We start from the raw sequence: 18,559 nt of genomic DNA, 5'->3' as shown, positions 1-18,559 counted from the left end.
CACCTGTACCCTGGTGTCAGAAGCAGGAATCGAGAGGTAAGATCTATGCCTGTTTTAACACAAAAATCAAACTCCAGGCACCCCAGCAGCCAGGCAGGCTTACCAAGGACCAGGACCATATGCTCCTCATGTAGCAGGCTGAGCAGGGCCAGAGATGCTCCTGGGGCAGCAGCGAGGGACCCACCACTCTTTCCAGCAGGCCCAGCTGCTGTGCTCACATGCCTCCCCTTTGGTCCTGCCCCGTCCTGGGAAGCAGCATCTTCACCATCTCAGACTGGATTGGTAAAAACCCTCTTTAATAGTCAGTCTTTGAATCTTGAGTATGTTTTATAGAACTGTGCACACAGAGCCCCTCCCCACAACCCCTACAAGGCACAGCCTTACCCACCCCACTTCTGGGGGCTCAGAGGACAGCTTGCCAGGAAAGGCCAGCCTACTTCTCCCAGGAGAAGATGTCCTCCTCCCCTCCTCCTTGGACAGCTCAGGATCCTGGAGAATGCAGGGCTCTCTGTCCCTAAGCAGCCCAGAACGAGGCCAGATCCCCTTACTCAGGCAGACCCCTTCCGCTGAGCTCACTTCGGTTCCGCCCCTACAGCATGGCCCAGGCTGATCTGAGCTGCCTGGATGGGCCATGCCAGGCCTAGGGGAGGGTGCTGTCCCTTAATGTCAGGTAAAGCCCACCCTCTCCCACTACCTTCAATAAAAATATGAAAAACCAAAGATATAAGCATCATAGTGGAAAAAGAGTTGACCCACCCAGTGGGCAGTCCCGTGACAGCCCAGGGTTCCTTATCCCACCCCACCCCCAATTTTAATACACTTTCCCCTATACAATATACACAGCCTTGAGGGTAGGTGGAGACCCAGCCTACCTGCATGGGGATGCTGCAGGGAGCATTTCCTCTGAGTTGCTAAGAGAACCCTGGAGGGCAGTGAGCTGAGAGCCACAGAACAGCCTGGGCTCCAGGCTGGCAGCAGAAAGGTAGGGGGAGGGGGCCAGGCCCTAGAAAGCCCTGCTTCCAGCCAGCAAAGGATGGACAAGGGGCCTTGGCAGTGAGGAGGGAGGCAGGCCTGGAGGAGGGAGCCAGGGAGACCCCTGGAAGCCCTGAGGTTGGGGAACGGGAAGGGAGGTGAGGATAGCAGCTGCCTCAATACTTGGGGACTTTGCTGTAGTCTTCAGAGCGGACGTGCCGGCATAAGCAGATGGACAGGAATATCCCCAGGAGCTGTCAGGGGAGAGATGAAGAGTCAGAGGGAGGTTGAACTGCCCAGGCCCCCAGAGACTCCAGCCTCGCCATCCGGGTTAACACACAGGTTTGGATCTGGATTAATCGATCCTCAACTTGAGCCTCATGACCACCCTGTGATGCAGGAAGCAGGGGGAGGCCCAGAGAGGGCCAGCATCTTGTTCAATGTCACAGAGCAGGACAGTGCTCAGGCCAGAGGGCCTCTAGAAGCTGATGGGCCTCTTGCCCTGCAGGCCTCTGCCTCCCCAAGGACATTGGTAGGGCAGAGACAATCCAGGACAGAGCCTAAGGAAGGACCGAAGGGGAGGGGACCCAGACCTCAATGACAGCGATGCCCCCACACACGCCGAGGATAACGCCCAGGTTCTCCTGCAACCACGCCTCCACCTTTTCCATGCAACCCTGCAAGGGGAGAACACAGCCAGTCACCCCACATCATGCTCCCCACCCCCTCAGGCAGAACCACCAAGAGGACTCACCCCCACCCAGAGGGCCCGCAGAGAGGGCTCCATGTGTTCCCTGAAGGAATGAACAAGTAAATGAAGGTACAAATGACGAATGAACAAATGAATCAAAGGGAGGAACTAAATGAAGGGAGGTAGGACTGGGCAGTAGCCCAGGCAAGGCTGGGCGGCCTAAGTCTCAACCCAAAGGTGTCCCTGAGCCCAGATGGTCCCCACATCACTGAACCACAGCCCTCCACACACCTCCTGGTATACAGGCCAGTTCTCAGGGCTGTTGCCACTCTGGGTGCTATTGCCAGGGGTCTCGCAGAAGCCCTTCCTTATGATGTAGCTGTCATCCTCTTCCCCCTTGTCATCCTCTTCCTTGCAGGAGCAGGGGTAGGTGATCTCAGTGTGATTCATGAGCGCAGCATTGTACGTCCAATTGTAGAAGCTTATCCAGCCACAGCAATTCATCTGGACAAAGAGGCGGACAGACTGCTTATGCCCACTGCCCTTCCCAGGCAGGCCACTCTCCTGGCAGTGGCGGGGCCTCCCCAGGACAGAGGCTCAGATCTGCCACTTCCAGGCCCCCTGGTCCCAGTCAGGACTAGAGTATACGTTTCATTTTGGCTTTATGGTATGTTTTGGAAAACATACCGTAAATTATTGATACAACAGAAAACAAAAAATCAGGACCAGCAAAAACAAAGCAGAGTAGGACGGAATTTCAAGTTGAAAGACAAAGCACAGGTGTGCGACACAGAGAGCAGATAGCATACAGTTCAGAGAGTGGGATCGAAGTCAGCCTACTGGCTTCAATCCCAGCTCTGCCACCTACTAGCTGAGCAACCTCAATCAAGGGACTGGCCTCAGTTTTCTCATCAGCAAAATGGGGATTACAAAGTTTCCTAACTCACAGGGCTGTCACAAAGACTACATGGGATGCGGGCAAAGCGTCCAGCACAGGTCTGGAGAATACAGTAAGAGTTCAGTAAGGGCCAGTCTACTTTTAGGTGCTAAAAGTGTGCCGGAGTTGAGATTTGGCTCTGAGCTTCCTGGTTGCCAAAGTGAAAAAAGAGACATGGTTAATTCTAATGTTTTAAAGGAGAAAATGTTCTAGCTCCAGAGGGAAAAAGACTTCTGGGCTCCATTTGCCGAAAGAGGCCTCTGTGTGCTAATAGCTACTATTCTAGGGTCCCTGGAGGGTTAAATGGGATGTCATGGGTGACCTGCTGCCCCAGTTCCCAGCAGTGGTCAGTTCCCGAACAGCTTCCTTGCTGTCTTGGGGTATTAAGTCCCAGACTAGCAGGAGTGGCCAGCAGGGGGCATGGCAGGCACACTCAGGAACGCTCTGGCTCCAGGCAGAGTTTCTAACCCAGGTTTTATTGTTCATGTTCCAGTGGCCTGGCTGCTTCCTCTCTGGCAGAAAAGGCTGGCATCTCTGAGAGGCACACAGATCTGCAGGGCTGGAGGGCACCTGCAGGCTCCCCCACACCCAAGCAAAATGAGGCAGCTCTCCTTGGCCCCCTGTGGCACCAGCAGAGCCCTCCTTTCCAGGGGTTCCATTGCTCTGACCCTTGTTGTACCCCATGCTCAGGTCTGTCCCCAGCAGCACATGCCACCTCCACCCTGTGTCTCACTGGTTGTGGATGATGAATAGTATCACCACCAAAGTGCCACATAATAGGCACTGCCTAAGTGCCATGGGCTTTTCAAATGCACCTCACATGAGCATGGATCAATAGCCCCATTTTATAGATGAGGAAATTGAGGCTCAGCAAAGGTGTAGATAGGAAACGGCAGAGTTAATACCCCAGCACTCGGGAGCCTGACTCATAGACTGCTTTCTTTTTCTTTTCATTTCTTTTTCTTTTTTTCTTTTAATGTGGCATAACACATTTTATTTCAACATGCTGGGGAGGGGCAATGCATAGGGGAATGGTGAGAGTGATTACCCAATAACCCAATGGGTACAGAAACTTCCATACCAGTCTTCACCGGGAGCGGGGAGAGGGGAGGAGGGGTCCCAGGTGAAGGGAGGAAAGCAAGTCTAAGCAGAGATCACAGCCTGCTTCCCAAACCACCATCCCAAGCAGCATCTGATGGACATCGGAATCACCCAGAGGCCTTACTGCCGCAGGAACCCCCCAACCAGCCATCGACCTCCCATGGTGGGACACTCACCACCTCCCAAGGGACTCACCTCTCCCCCAGACTCCTTGAAGGATGGCACTTGTTCATCAAGAGGGACATTCAGCTCCCTCTATTCCCAGCAAAGGGTCTCAGCAATAGTGGGTCAAACCACAGGTATAACCAAAATGTCTCCCTGCATGCACCCAGCCCTCCAGCTGACACAGCCCCCACAGCTGATCTCTGTCAGGGCCAGAAAACATCGCCCTCCCCTTGCACAGCTCTGAAAATGGCCGTGTCCATGTTGCCTGGACAGCACGTCCCATCTCCAGTCTCCAAATTCTCCTGGTGCTGCAGACTCAGGCTTTCTCTTGCTGCTCCTCTCCCTAAGGTGCCAGCAGGTCCCAAGTGACCATGCGTCCAGCGCCCTCACGGGAGAGAGGGGAAGCTGCAGGCAGAGAGGGAAGGTCCCGGCCAAGGACATGCACAGCATCTGGGACCACAGAAGGGGGAATCAAGGCCTGATCACTGAGGTCCACTTGTGTGTGTGGCCACTGGTTCACCATCGAGGCAGGCTGGGAACCCGGTCGGCCAGTCAGCCAGCCAATCGACTGGTTGATCGGTCAGTTGGTCAGTGTCAGCCAGTCGGTTGGCTAGCGGTCAGTCCGTCCGTCCACCCATCCATCAGTTGGTTTCTCTTACTTTTATCGAGGTGTAATACACATACATTAAAGTGCACAATTCAGCTTGATGAATTTTTACATATGTCCACACACCCAGATCGAGATTTGGATAAAACATCCCTTTCATGCCAGAAGATTCTCTGGGCACCTCCCCAGTTAACACCCTCCCCAGAGGTAACCACTGGAACTTCGCTCAGCACCCAGTTTGGAGGGGCTCCCAGCACTCCCCAGGCTGGCTCAAGAGGAGGGGGTTGACAGTTGGCCCCCTGCTCCAGTGCCAAACGGGGACACCACAAGCCACGGAGCTGCCTCCAAGACTCTGGGCTTCCTGAGGAAGGAGATATGGTGCTGGCTGAGGCGCCAGGCAGGGGCTGCTCAGGAGTCCCCTGCCCCCAGTAGAGACACACACACACAAACTCACTGATGTATTCTCTCTTTCAGGCACATACAGGCACTGCTGATGACTGGATCCAGACACACGAGTGCATAGGGCCCCAAATGCACTGACACACAGACCAGACAGCCTCACGTGGCCCATACCTGAGCCTGCACGTAGTCCCAGGCTTCCTGCAGGCTGTCCTCACGGCTCTCATTGTAGTTCCGAATGAGTTCTATCACGATGTTGCCCATCTCCTGTTTCAGCTGCAGAGGAGAGGGCAAGGATCAGGTTCAGATTTCCTGAAACCCGGGCCCATCTTGGCCACACGTACTTAAATTGTCTCACTCTGTCTCCCGAACAACCCTGGGGACATGCTCACAGCTCGAGAGTGTTTCAGTGTTCATTCCAACCACTTTCTTGGTGCTTCCTGGCTGCTCAACGCAGTCAGTGCCAACCTCTCCCACCCTGCAGTCTATTCTGTACTCACCAGCCCATGGCTCTTTCCACATTGCTGCTGAAAACCCTCTGGATGGCCTACAAGGCCCTACACCATTTGTCCCTGCTCTTCCCAGACCTCATTTCCCCTGTTCTTGCTTCTGCTTCAATTACTCAGGGCTCCTTGTGGTCTTTGTGCGAGGCAGGCTCCTGCCTCAGGGCCTTTGCACTTGCTGATCCCTCTGCCTGGAATGCTCCTCCCCTAGATATTAACATGGCTCCCTCCTCTGCTTCCTGCAGGGCTCTGCTCAAATGTCACCTCCTCAGAAAGGCCTTCTTGGACCATTCTTCAAAATGCCAACCCTTCTCCATCCCCTGCTCAACTACCCAGGCCCTCCCTCTCCTGCAAGGATGAGCATGCTGCATTTTTCTTCACAGTGCTGATGTCATATGCTCATTTGTTTTCGGGGTTTATTGTGTTTCTCCTCCGCTAGAACGTCAGCTCCGTGGGGGCAGGGACTATATCTGGTGTGCTCACTACAGAGTCCCCAGTGGCTAGAGTGAAGCCTGGCACAAGGTAGGCATGTAGTGTACATGAACAACAAGTGCGGCCATAACCACCGCGACTTGCTACGTGCCACAGTGGTACCCATGCTCTCTCAATTGTGAGTCAATCCTCATGTCTCCCATGAGGTACAGCTGTTACCACCCTACCTCGTAGAGAAGGACAGACAGAAGGACAGCTAGGCCCAACTCCCTTCTTCCATCAACCGAGTACAGCTTTTCAGAATAGGGCCCCGAGACTGCAGGGCAGGCACGTGCAGGGACCCCAAGATTGCCCAGCCTGGGACCGTGGAATCACCCGAGGGACAGGCTTAGACACCCTTCTGTGACCTGGCTGTCTGCCCTGGGGCTCCCCCAAATCCTCATCCTGACTGTGCTGGCCGCTCACCCTGCTCAGGAAGTCAAGGTCTCTTCTTTGGGGAGAAGCACCCCCACAGAAAAAGCACTGATTTACAAACAAGGCAGACGAGGGGTTCAGGGAACAAAAGGATTTGACTCCAGAGGGCTCTCCCTGGGGCCCTGAACAGAGGACCTGACTCAAGCAGCTCTTCAGGAACAAGTCAGCTGTGTAAAGGGAGACAAACCTGAAACCAGCCTGGGGAGCCGAGGACAGGGCTCCCTCGGCCAGCCAATGAGCCCAGCCCCAGCTGGGAGAGGGGCCTCCGAGAGCCAGACCTGGCCACTCCTGTGGACATTGCCCAAGGGCCTTCCCAGGCACACAGCACAGACAGGCTGGTCATGTCTCCTGCATTCACTGCAGGAACCCGGGGTGAGGGACCCGAGAGAGGGCAGAGGCGTTGAGGGGAAGGCCACACAGCTCCCACTGGGTTCCTGAGAAAGAGGAATTGGGAGAGATGGGACAGATGCTTCCAGGTAGAGGGTTTCAGAGCCTGGCTCTGAGGCAACCCGTGAGGGGGTCTTCCTCCAGCCCCCCATGAAGAGCCCTCGAGTGCTGGGCTCAGAGGACAATGGACCTGTAGCCCTGGCTCCCTGCCCACTCCCCTGATTAGCCCTGGGGAACCAGCCCCCATGACTACTCTTTACTCCTTCCAATAAAGTTTTGTTTGTTTGGTTTTTTTTTAACTCATAAAGAGTTCTACAATGTACAAAGCTTTCCTGTCAGTAATGAATCCAACATGAATAGTAACTAACTTTTATCAAACGCTTGTTATGTACCAGGCACCATGTTAAGACCTTTTAATGTATGATCTCAATTTAATCCTCACAGAAGACCTGTAGCCCAGGTATTGACTCCATTCTCTCATTACAGAGGTGCAGAAAACAAACATAGAGAGGTTAACTTGCCCAAGGTCACAGAGTCGACATGTGGAAGAACTGAGGTCCTATTCCAGAACCAAATTTTTACCCATGAAGCTTTATTGGCATTTAAACCACATGGCCATGCCTTGAAGTAGGTCAAAGCAGTTTTAACTGGCACCCAGAAAGGCTAAGTGGTTTGCCCAAGTCACACAGCCAGGGCTGTCTGCCTGCAGAACCTGGGTCTTTCTGCTCTGAGACCTCAGCTCCACCTCCAGTCCCCAGTGAGCGAATGATCCCCAGGGCGTGGAAAGGAGGGGTCCCCAGAAGCATCTGTGCAGAGAGCTGCCTCTCCCACATCCTTCCTCACCCACCTAGTGCCTTCACTACTGGCCCGCCTCAGGCTCTATTTATACCACAGTGTGGTTGTCACAGCAGCCCATACTTCCCTCTTTCCCTCCCAGGCCCCCTAAAATGAAGCGGTGATGGATAAAGGTGGTTTCCACTGAGGCTGGGTGGTTTCCATGGAAACATCACATCATCCTCCAGTCTAGAATGTGGCTGAGGGCCACAGCCAGGCCACAGGGACCAGCGCCACAGGGGCTGGCTGAGCTCAGGGCAGATACCTTGGCATCCCAATGCCCAGGACACCTGTGTTGGGAGCCCAGGGAGATCATCCTGGCAACCAGGTAGCTACTGACACAAGAAAGAGCAGAGAGGAAGGGTGAGACCTTCATTATCACACTCATCCCTGCAGGGACCACTCTATTGTTTGGGCCCTCCTGCACCCATTTCCCCTTTATCTTCAAATGGCAGATCCCTTCCTCGAGGGTAACCACCCTCAAGCATCTATGTGGCTGGGGAGGCCCTGACCCTTGCTGCTACTTAGTGCCTTGCACACCCTGGCACAGTGAGTGGTCAGGAACGGACTTGTGACCCATGATAACGTACATGGTCCCTCTCTTTCCACCAGTGTGGTGGGATGAGGACTTGAGCCTACCTCAGGCTCCACTGGGGACAGCCCACCTGAGAAGGAAGCCAGTGGAGAAGATCAGGGCCTAGCCATGGAGAAGGACAGTCCTGGCAGCAGCCTTTGGAGACCTAGATCCAGCTAAGCCTCCAGCTGGCTCCGGACACTTTCAGCTAGGTTTGTGTCACTTGCAGCAGAGAGTCCTGACCAAGACCAACTGTGTAGTTTATATGCAATGCAAGAACAGAAATTGGAGGCTCAGAGAGCTGGAAAAACTTCCCAAGATCACATGGCAAGCAAGCAGCAGAGATATGAACATGACCCTGATCAGTGCAGCTCTAGAGCCCTGAGATCTCAACGACGGCAAGCCACCCCCCACCTCCACACGACCTGAGATCCCATCCTCCTCTGGGTGACTCTATTCACCACCCCCCACCCCAATGCTGTGCTTTTATTTCACCTCATAGTGTGACTCTTCAAAGAGAGTCAGGATTAGAAGAGACCTCTGAGTCCACCAGATGTAAGAGTCCTTCCACACTTTTCCAGGCTCTGCTTAAATGCTCCCTGTGATGGCAAACTCAGCACCTCATGCAACATCACATTGTAGGGTTTGGGGGGCTCTTGATACAAGCAATTCATTTTAGTTATGCCCAAATGACTTCCACCCTCTTGTATTAGTTCACAGCCTCCCCCGCAACTCCTAAGTCCCAGCTGGGACCACACAGAACAAATCAAATCCCTCTCATCAAGGACAAATATTGATCAGATATTTGAGACCATTCCACATCTCCAGGGTAACATTACCCCTCTTCCCCAGGGTCATTTTCCAGGCTCCATTGCCCACTCCTAGGGATGGAGTCAAACCTCTCTCCATGATCTTTACTCAAGTGTCGAATGTCCCTTATAATGAGGCACCCCAAGTGCAAAGGAATGGATCCACATCTTCCCATCCTCTCTCCAGGCTTCCCACAGGCGGTGCTGCCCAGCTTGTTTTCTGGGATGCAGGTACACCAGCTCTGAGGCTTCATCCTGGCACCCTGATAGGAAATGAGGGTCCTTGGCTGTGAAGTTGGTGGGTATTTACTCTTCATGACCACCTGAGTTTTCCCTGAAAGCCTGACTGCAGTCCACATAATCAGCTACCCCGGAAGTCAGCAAGAGCCCATGGTCATGTCCCCTCAGCAACCTGTAAGCTTCCCGCTACCCCGTTCCTTTTCATGGTTCCTTCCCAGAGGGGCAGCCTGGATGCCTCCTTCTCCCTTCCTAACAGGGAAGAGAAAGGTCATCTCTCCCTGTCTCAGGCTGGAGAAACCCGAGCTGGCAGATCAGGGAGCTCCTAGTGCAGCAAGCAGACTTACAGAGAACTGTATTGTCCCCAAGGACCCCAGCCCAGCACCTGTGCCATGAGGGCGTGTGCACACTGGTGCTGTGGGTTTCCTGGGTGAGAAGGGGGAGGAGGAGAGATGGAATCACAGTTCTCCTGACCAACCTTTCTAGGGAGCAGTTCAGCCCGACCACTGCTGCCCCTGACACGTGCTCTGGGAGCCTCAGTGGCCTCACCTGCAACGATTGTTGGGAAGGTTCGCAGTACGGCCTGTATGAGTGCACCGAGCCCAGCGCCCAGCACGTCACAGGAAACTGTATAAATCCACTTCTTTCCTTCTGACACCTTCCACCCTCCACTGCCTAGAGGGAACAGTAAGACTCCCAGACTCTCACAGCTAGGAATGGCCTAAGAGGTCACTTACGGCTCAGAGAGGCTGGGTAACTTGTCTGAAGACACACAGCAATCAGTGGCAAAGCCGACCCTAGAACATAGGGCCCTGAATCCCAGACCTGGGCTGTGCCCACTGAACAGCGGCTGGATGGACAATCAGATGAGGACAGAGCCAGAGGGATCTTAACTTCACACCCCAACACTGGTTCCCACAGCCCTTGCTAATACTAATGCTAATACCAGAGACAACAGGAACAGCCACCATTTACTGCACCTGTACCAGGCACAATTGTGGCAATAATAATAAACACTTGAATGATGCCTGCAAACACCTGCTTGGGGCCAGGTGCTATGCTCTCCCTCTTCCCCACAGTGCTGCGAGGTCACCTGCTGGGACTCCGACATCGAGAAATGTTCACAGATTTTAGAAAGGAATTGGGGGGATATGTCACACCCCAGCGGGGTCTGGGGTAGGACCCCAAAATTACTCCCCTTTATATTTCCTGAGAGACACCTGGATGGAGTAAACAAAGATTACAAATAGCCTTGCTTCCATTCAGGGTCGACTGTGTCACCAAATGAGTTTCAAATGCTATTTTTGGTTTTTAAAGTGTTTTTGGATGTTAGAATTGCAGATAAGGGAGAGTGGATCTGTATGATGACTACCATTTGACAAATGAGGAAACTAGGCACAGAGAGGCTGAGTGACTCGACCAGGGTCTCAGAGCAGGGATTCCAATGCAGGCAGTCTGGTTGTGGAGTCAAGGCCCTTGGCCACCATTTTATATTTTATAAGTGTCACAGTCTGTGTTCACTTCATCCTGGATGGGGGTGGAAGGCCAGGCAGGTTTATTCTCCTCAATTTATAGAAGCAAAATCCAAGACATGAGAGGCTCTGTGCCTTGCCCAAGGCTGCCAGCCTCCCCTTTCCTGCGCTGGGAATAGAGGCTGCTGGGAGAGAGGGGCAGGAAGGACAGATGGCAGCCCTGGAGACCACTTCAGTGGGAGCCCAGGGGCTCATTCCCACCACCTGCCAGGAGGTCCAAGGGGAAAGGACAGGCTCCATCTCCTTCAAGGCCTTTTTCCTTCAGGCTCAGACAAGTCCCACCTCCCCAGCTGGGCCTCATCTGCAGGAATAAACACCATCAAGGGTATGTTTAGTCTTCTACTGGGATTTACAATGTATCAGGAAAGAAAAAATAAATCACTCATTCCAATTCGGATGATACAGTGGCACAAGAACTTCCCCAACAAAGCTGGGAAATTTCTCCCTGCTTTCCAGAAAAGGCGGTGGGCCAAGGTGAGGGAGGCTGGGACCAGGAGGTGACAGAGGAGGGAATGGCAGGTACAACGGACAGAGCCTGGACTGGAGTCAGGAAACCTGCTTCTCCAAATAAGCCCTGCCCTAGAGCGTAGGGCCCCTCCGAAGCTTAGGTCCTCATATCACCAGCCAAGCAGAGTGAATAGCAGCCTGCAGGAGGTGGCATGCTGTAGAGGGAGCCATGAGCCTTGGGTCAGGGGGATCAGGACGGAAACCTCCACCCTGATGCATCACCCTGTGTGTGACCCTGGCCAAAAGTCACTTTGCTTTTCTGAGCCTCTGTTTCATAATATGGAAAGTGTTTGTAAACTGAAATGTGTGTTAAGCTACTAGCTCACCTCCTGCAGCATGTTCAGTGCCCACGCAATGGGTGCTACCCTTATTACCATGAGGTGGCAAATCACATGGACAAGAGGGCAGACTGCCTGAACCCCCTGCAGAGGCAACCAGCTTCTGAGTCATAGGAACTAGCTCACTGGGGCCTGGTTTCTATCCACCCTGAAAATAATATACCACTGACTGGGTCCCAGAGAAGCCCCAGGCACTATAGGGCAGAAATGAAGACCTGACCCTACAACCCTTTTGCTGGGAGAGGAGTTTACCTCCCCTAACCACTGGCTCCTGACTGATAGCAAGTGAGCTTCCTTTCACCTGCTGAATCCACTATTTTCACTTTTGCCTCAGCTGCCAGGAAGTTCAGTGCTCAAGTTAGCCCCCAGCTGCTGTTTTCAGGAGCAATGGTCATTCTCTCTTTCTCAATGTAAGTTCTGCTCTCTCTCATTTTGACTTTAGCTACCCTGTGCCTATATTGGGAGCCAGCTCCAATTCTCCCGAGAAACAAGCTGGGTGTGGATTATCAATAAGTAAAGTGGATTCAGGTAGGAATTACCACAATGAAAATTTCACCAGCATGAATTCAGAAGCCAGGCTGCCTATGTTCCAATCCTAGCTCTGCCACTTACTAGCTGTGTGAACTTGGGCAAGTTGCTTACCCTCCCTGTGCCTCAGCTTCCACATCTGAAAATGGGGATATTAATACTCACAATCTCATAGAATTGTTGTGAGGAATAATTAAATGCAATATAATAAGTGCAGCACGCTTAGTGACAGGCTTATTCTAACTTCTATGAAGTGTTAGTGGTTGATGTTGGTATGATGTTTTCTCAGCTTCCTTCCAAAAGGGATCTGAGGCAACTTGACCTTCAATTTGTAAAATGCAGAAGCCCATCTGGCTGCTGGCTCTGACACCCTCGCTGGTGGATGAGAGAACTGGTAGCATGGGAGGGGAGGCAGGGAGGGTCCTAAGGCCTGGCTGGGCCACATGCCATGTGCAGTGGGGTGTGAGGTAGGGTAGACTTGGGGTCAGGGAGCCTGGGCTGCCCTCACCCCCATCATCTGCAGGATGGATATTCTCACACTACCTTGCAAAGGCCTAGTGAGGATCAGCAAGAGAATGAATGTCAAGTGATCAGTACTGTATTTGGTGTATGGTTTGGGTTATATAGTAGGGATGGTGGGGGTTATAGTTACTATTATTGATGTTGTTATTGTTATTCACCTGTTAGAGAGTGAACAGAATCAACACCATTTTGTGCCCAGCCTGCCATGTTGACTCCTGCTTAACCTCATCCCTTTGCTTCACTGACCAGTTATACCTGAACCTTAGGGTGAGCTGTAAAAGAAACATAGGTTTCAGGGAGTGAGTGATTTATTACGGCAGCTGGTATCAGTGGTCTGAGCACTAAAATCACAAGACCCCCTACCTTGTGAATCACAAAGACATCTTGTGAATGATATTACCAAGATGTTATTACCAATGATATTATTAAGATGTTTCCTTGAAGTTAGTTCAAGTAACAGAGGCTTTGCTATATAAATATTGTCTAACCTCGGAGAGTCAGAGCTCTCATCTGCTTGTGGCTGATTCTTCACTGCATCCAGCTTTCCTGTAAGTCACCCCGATTAATAAATATCTCTGATTACCAAATGGACCTGCCTTCTTCCTTCTTTTGTCTCCAAGCATCTTCTCAATTTGGAGGGCATTATACTTTAACCCCCTCCTCACACAATCTCTCTGAATGTCTGCTTCTCCCCTGCCAAGCTGCTGTGAGGATGAGATAATGCATGTAAAGCTTCTAGAAGATACCATGTGCTCACAGCAGGGCCTTCATACATGATCACTGTGACAGTCACAATTGATTGGTTCACCAAATAGCCATTACCATCTCCTTTCCCACTTGTGCCTCTGTCTGTAGAGTCTGAAAGCTGGATACTCGCTTTCTCAGCCTCCCTTGAAGCCAGGGGCGACTTTGTAACCCAGTCTGGAGAGGGTTTGCTTTTCTGATTAAACAAATGGCCATGGCTGGCACTGCCCACATCCCCCTCTTCTGGTCACAGCAGCACAGACATTGTACTATCTCATGATCATGAGGTGAGTGACATGATGCAGAAAAGCCATCATGGTGAGGATGGTGAACAAACAGCCAGAACCAGGGTCTTTGAGCTTCCAAACCAGACTTCTGGTTAAGTCAACAACAAATGTCCTTAGAGTTTAAGCCACAGTAAGTCTGATTTTCTATCCCTGAAAGCTGAACACCTCCTCTCTGACACAAGACTACTGTCTTTATTAACAGCCTCCTGCCTGGGCCTCATCTGTGGAAGAATGGCATGGATTTAATACTTGCTAAGGTGTCTTAATAACAGCAGGAACAACAAACATTTATTGAGTACGTATGGTGCCACACACTGTGCTGAGTGTTTTAGTAAGATAATCTTGCTGAATCCATGCAACAACCCCAAGAGTTAAATTTTATTACTGCTCCCAACTTACAGATTGTGAAACAGGCCCAGAGAGGTAAGCAGGTTGCCCAAGACCCCATAGCAAGAAAGCAATGGGGTAGAGCCGAAATTCAGGCCTAGTGGTGACTCTACCCACATGCACTGTCTTCTCCTCTAACATTCCTCTATTTGATCACATGGAACATGAGGTCCAGGAGGCTGTCCCTAGCACCTACTGGGTCTGTCTGTGACAACTGAGAGGCTTCCTGTCTGTTCCCCACAACCAAGGCCAATCCTCCATGTGGCCAGTCCAGCCCAGTGAGGGGGAAATGAGGGAAACGGTACTTACCTCGCCCATCTTGAAGTAGCAGAGGACCCCAGCAGTCACTTGGGCAATGAGGATCAGGAGAAGGAAGGCAAAGTACTGGGGACACAGAGGAGGCACAGAGTCAGTTGTAGGTCCCCCACAGGTGCACCCATCACACCCACCTTGAGAGATGCTCTCCACCAAAAGTTTGAGCCAGTGTAGGACTCAGGCCCTGCTTGGCTGGATGAGGGGGTGGAGCAGTGGGCAATGGTGAAGGGGCCTGTACTCACCAGCCCCAGCAGGCAGCGGACCTCGTTGACGGCGCCAATGCAGCCCAGGAAGCCCATGAGCACAGTGAATGCCCCCACACTGATGAAGACATAGGCCACCATCCTGAGCGAGGTGGAGGAGGTTTCTAGGGGAAAGAACAAGGGTGTCTACTTGTTAAGTACAAACTCAGTGGGCCCAAAAGGTGAGAAGGCCTGATCCCCTCGGGAGCCAAGGTGCTGGAGTCAGCCATGTTTCCCTGCTGGCCTCTCACTGCCCAACAAGGAACTGGCTCCCCTGCCTCCTTTGGAAGCTGCCTCTTTGTATATGCCCTCTCCCTCATCTAAAATCGCACCCCACAAACTGATCTAGCCTAACCCTCATCCCTTAGCACTTATCAGGATTGAATAGACTCCTCATTATACTGATTTTTCTTGTTCATTGTTTGCCACCCTCCACTCTCTGAGAATGTGAGCTGCAGGAGGGCAGGGGCTTTGGTTTGCTCTTGGTCAGCACCCAGCTCGCAGAACAGTGCTTGGCGTGGTGAGGTGCCATGTGAAATAGAATGATGGGCTAGCTGGTTCTGCAGGGGCTGCAGACGTTAGAGTCCAGGCTGACTTCTGACCAGTCTTCCTTCTGGTTCATATAACAATAACCACCAGCCTTTCTTGCCCACTCACGGTGCCTCAGGGACTTTACACACACTGTCTCCAACTATGACATAACTGTACTGGGCAGGTGATAGCATGGCTATTTCACAGATGAGGAAATGGCAGCTCAGGGAGGTGCATGGGCCAGAGCTGGGATTTGGAACTATGCAGAGCTCTAACACCACGCTCTTTCCATGGATGCACAGGGCACACAGGCTGATACAGGCATGATGCTCATTCATGCATTCAGCCAACAAGCAGTCATCCTGTGCCAACCTTGTGCCAGGAACTGTGCCAATGGCTGGGGATGCAGAAGTAAAACTGACAAGGCCTGATGTGCAGCAGAGCGGGTGGGGACAATAAGTAAACAATCCAGGTTTTCTGGTTGTATAAAGATCTGAAGCTGGCTAATGGTTCAGAGAATGACAGGGCAGGGGTGGAGTGGGGTGGCCAGGGAAGGCCAGTGGAGAAGCTAGCCAAGTGAAGAGCCAAGGGAAAGCATCCCAGGCAGGGGGTGCAGCAGGTGCAAAAGCCTGAGGAGGAGGAAGCTTGGTACACTTGAAGAGTGGAAAGAGAGAGAGAAAGAATAGACCAGCGTGAGTGAGAAACGAGACCAGCGGGAGAGATGCTGGGATGGCAAAGTCCTGATGGTTTAAGACTGTCTTCAGAGCTGCTAGGGCACAGAGCCCATTCAAGTGGTTGGAAGTCAGAAGTCCTTACGGGGCACTGACCAGCATTGCCCAAGAAGCCCAAAAGATCAGCAGGGCAAAGTTCATGCCTCTCCAGCCCATCTGTTGGGGTCCGCTCTTCCCCCAGGCCTGATATACCTGGAGGACCAGGGTGGATGTGCTTCCCAGGCAGGTGAATACAGACTCACTCCCACAACAGCCCCAGGTGCTAGGAGGCTGGGCACAGAATTCTCGAGGAGATGGCTGAGGCCAGATATTTCCAGAAGGCTGGAGGAAAGTGTGAATCAGAGGAACCTTTTAGGGATACGGATTTCTGGGTCCATCACAACTGAACAAAGACTCTCTGGGAGGAGGTCAAGACTCTGCATTTTTAATGTGCTTCCATAGCCACTGAGGCACAGCCAGGGCTGACCATTGACTATCAGCAGGGAGAACACAGGCCTAGCAGGCCATGACTCCCTGGGGGACCTTGGAGAGGCTGAGATGCCTGCCTTAGGGCCAGAGGAATAACTACAAAGCAGACGGTGGGAGGGTGGGTAAGAGGCCGTGTGATCTGGCTCCACTTCCTGGTCACAGACAGAATGTTCTGGCTCAGAAAGAGCCCTGGACGGACCACCCCGCTCCCAGGGTGCCAGGACAAGGCTGCCCCAACCAAGCTCTTCATAGGAACCCCCATGGGGTGAGCACGGGGGCCTCCTGGCACCGATCCCCAGCCTTCTCACACAGGCCCTCACCGCCTGGCTCTCAGCATCAGCACAGGCAGGGAGAGGCCGCCAATTCCATTTTCCCTAAACTTCCTGGGCTTGGGTTCCAACAATTCCTCACAGTGACTACTCCCAGAAAAAAGAAACTGGCACTGCCTGGACAGCTGCCATGTGCCAGCCCCAAACAAAGCCCTTTATCCAAATCATCCTGCTTAATTTCAGCAACAGCCCTGTGAGGCTGAATTCACACAGAGATTTGTCTGTAAGGACCTGGAGGCTCAGAGAGGCTAAGAGGCTGCAAGGGACCCAGCAGGCAAGGCCCAGGGCTGAGACCCCAACTCAAGCCCTTACCCAGAAGGCCACCTGAGCTGCAGGGCCTCCCTGTCCTCACCCAGGGTCTCAGGCCTGCCCCAAATCTCAGCAACCTGACTTAGGAAAGAGGCAAGTATACATCCCAGAGTGGCCCATCCACTGTGCATGGCAGAAAGTCTTTTGTCTTTTGGACCTGGCAGGGACAAGGAGGTGGAGAGCAGGTGCACAAAACTGAAAGGGACTCAGGACCAAGAAAAGTGCATCCTAATCCCAGCTCTGCTGCTAACATGCTCTGACTCTGGGCAAGCCATTTTCTATTTCTTTCTCTGCAAAATGGGACTAAGTCCTGCTTTTTAAAGATATTATAAGGATTAAATTGCATTACAAGACTTATTTAACAATCACTTATGTAGTGTTTACTATTCACTAGGAGCTCTCGTAAACTCTTTTCAGATAGAAATGAGAGACTTGTTAATTTCTCACACTAACCCTATGAGGTGACTTCTGTTATTATGCCCCTTTTATAGGTGAGGGCACAGAGAGGGGAGGTAAATTGCCGAGGGTCACACAGCTATCGATAGCAGACCCATGACTGTATCTGGGCAGTCTAGCACTAGACTACACCTCACAGTGTGCTTCCTCTTGTTTGGGTGCTAACTCATGGCACAGGGGTTAAGGGCATGGGCTCAGGAGCCATGCCACCTGGTTCACATCTCAGCTCCCCTACCTCTGAGTTGTGTGCCCCTGGACAAGTTACTTCACCTCCCTGTGCATCGATTTCCTCCTCTGTAAAATGGGGATAGTAATGCCCAGCCCCACGAATTCACAGTGAGGATTCAACTAGGGAAGGAAAGAAATGGGTCACACAGGCCTGGCACATAGTAGATCAGGAGCTCCTGTTCCCAGTTCTGACTCTCACTTGCTGTGTGACTCTTAGAAAGTTGTTTTCCCCACCTCTCTGAGCTTTGGTTTACCCATATGTATAGTGGCTTGGCTAGTGGATCAGTGTTTCTGAATTCTGGCTGCCTAGTGAATCACCTGGGGAGTTTCTTAAAAAACACTAGCCCTCAGTCCCCCACATGCACTGATGGAGTCAGATCCCTCGGGCTGGGTAGGGCCCAGGTCAAGGTATTTGTAAAAAGTACCCCTGGTGCAATACTGGGCCTTTAAGGTCTGGCCAGCTCAAGATTCTCAGACCCTAACGGGGAGAGGGCTGGAGTTGTAGCAGCAGGTCTCCCCACTCCCGGAGCCCTGGGGCAGGGCGCAGAGGGCAGAAATGTGGGTGGGCGGGCTGGGCCTCCAGACTTTGTCCTATGGCACAGTGCCTGCTGGGTGTGGGCTGTGTCCCAGGAAGCTGGGAGCTTAGGCCTAGGCAAGGCTGAGGAGGGTGTGTCCCATGTTGGGAAGGCTGAGGCAGGAATCCTGACCCTGACCCTAGAATGGAGGACTAGCAGGAGATAGGACTGATAGTCCCCACCCCACGACGGATGTGGCTACGGGGTGGGTCATCCTTGCTTCCCATCTCACGGAGGAGTGGCTCAGCCCCCTGCGGCCAGGGTGACAGGTGTGGCTCCTACATCACCACATCCTAGCCATGTTCTGTTTTATTGAAATCAAGCAGCTGTCATGGGCCAGAGTCCAAACCCGCTGCCTTGGACAGCTGCTGGGAGGAGCAGTGCGCCAAGGCATGCTCAGTGAGCGAA

General features: G+C 52.5%; 1 protein-coding gene across 2 annotated transcripts in view; it reads right to left on the bottom strand.

The window, feature by feature from the left end:
• Positions 1-307: 307 nt before the first annotated feature.
• The window catches only part of CD82 (CD82 molecule), a 51,499-nt gene continuing 33,247 nt past the window's right edge, over positions 308-18,559 (bottom strand). For both annotated transcript variants that reach the window (XM_063094575.1, XM_063094576.1), the window contains exons 4-9: positions 14,525-14,649; positions 14,277-14,351; positions 5,047-5,148; positions 1,955-2,167; positions 1,566-1,649; positions 308-1,226 (exon numbers count right to left, since the gene is read on the bottom strand). In XM_063094575.1, the coding sequence (XP_062950645.1) occupies positions 1,149-1,226; positions 1,566-1,649; positions 1,955-2,167; positions 5,047-5,148; positions 14,277-14,351; positions 14,525-14,649 (677 nt within the window). In that variant the 3' untranslated portion in view covers positions 308-1,148. The remainder of the gene's footprint in view (positions 1,227-1,565; positions 1,650-1,954; positions 2,168-5,046; positions 5,149-14,276; positions 14,352-14,524; positions 14,650-18,559) is intronic.

This window comes from Cynocephalus volans, chromosome 4 (assembly GCF_027409185.1).
Source record: "Cynocephalus volans isolate mCynVol1 chromosome 4, mCynVol1.pri, whole genome shotgun sequence".
In the NCBI taxonomy this organism is placed as follows: Eukaryota; Metazoa; Chordata; class Mammalia; order Dermoptera; family Cynocephalidae; genus Cynocephalus; species Cynocephalus volans.
The sequence above is the reverse complement of the archived record's forward strand: the minus strand, read 5'-3'. Positions and strand labels throughout refer to the sequence as shown.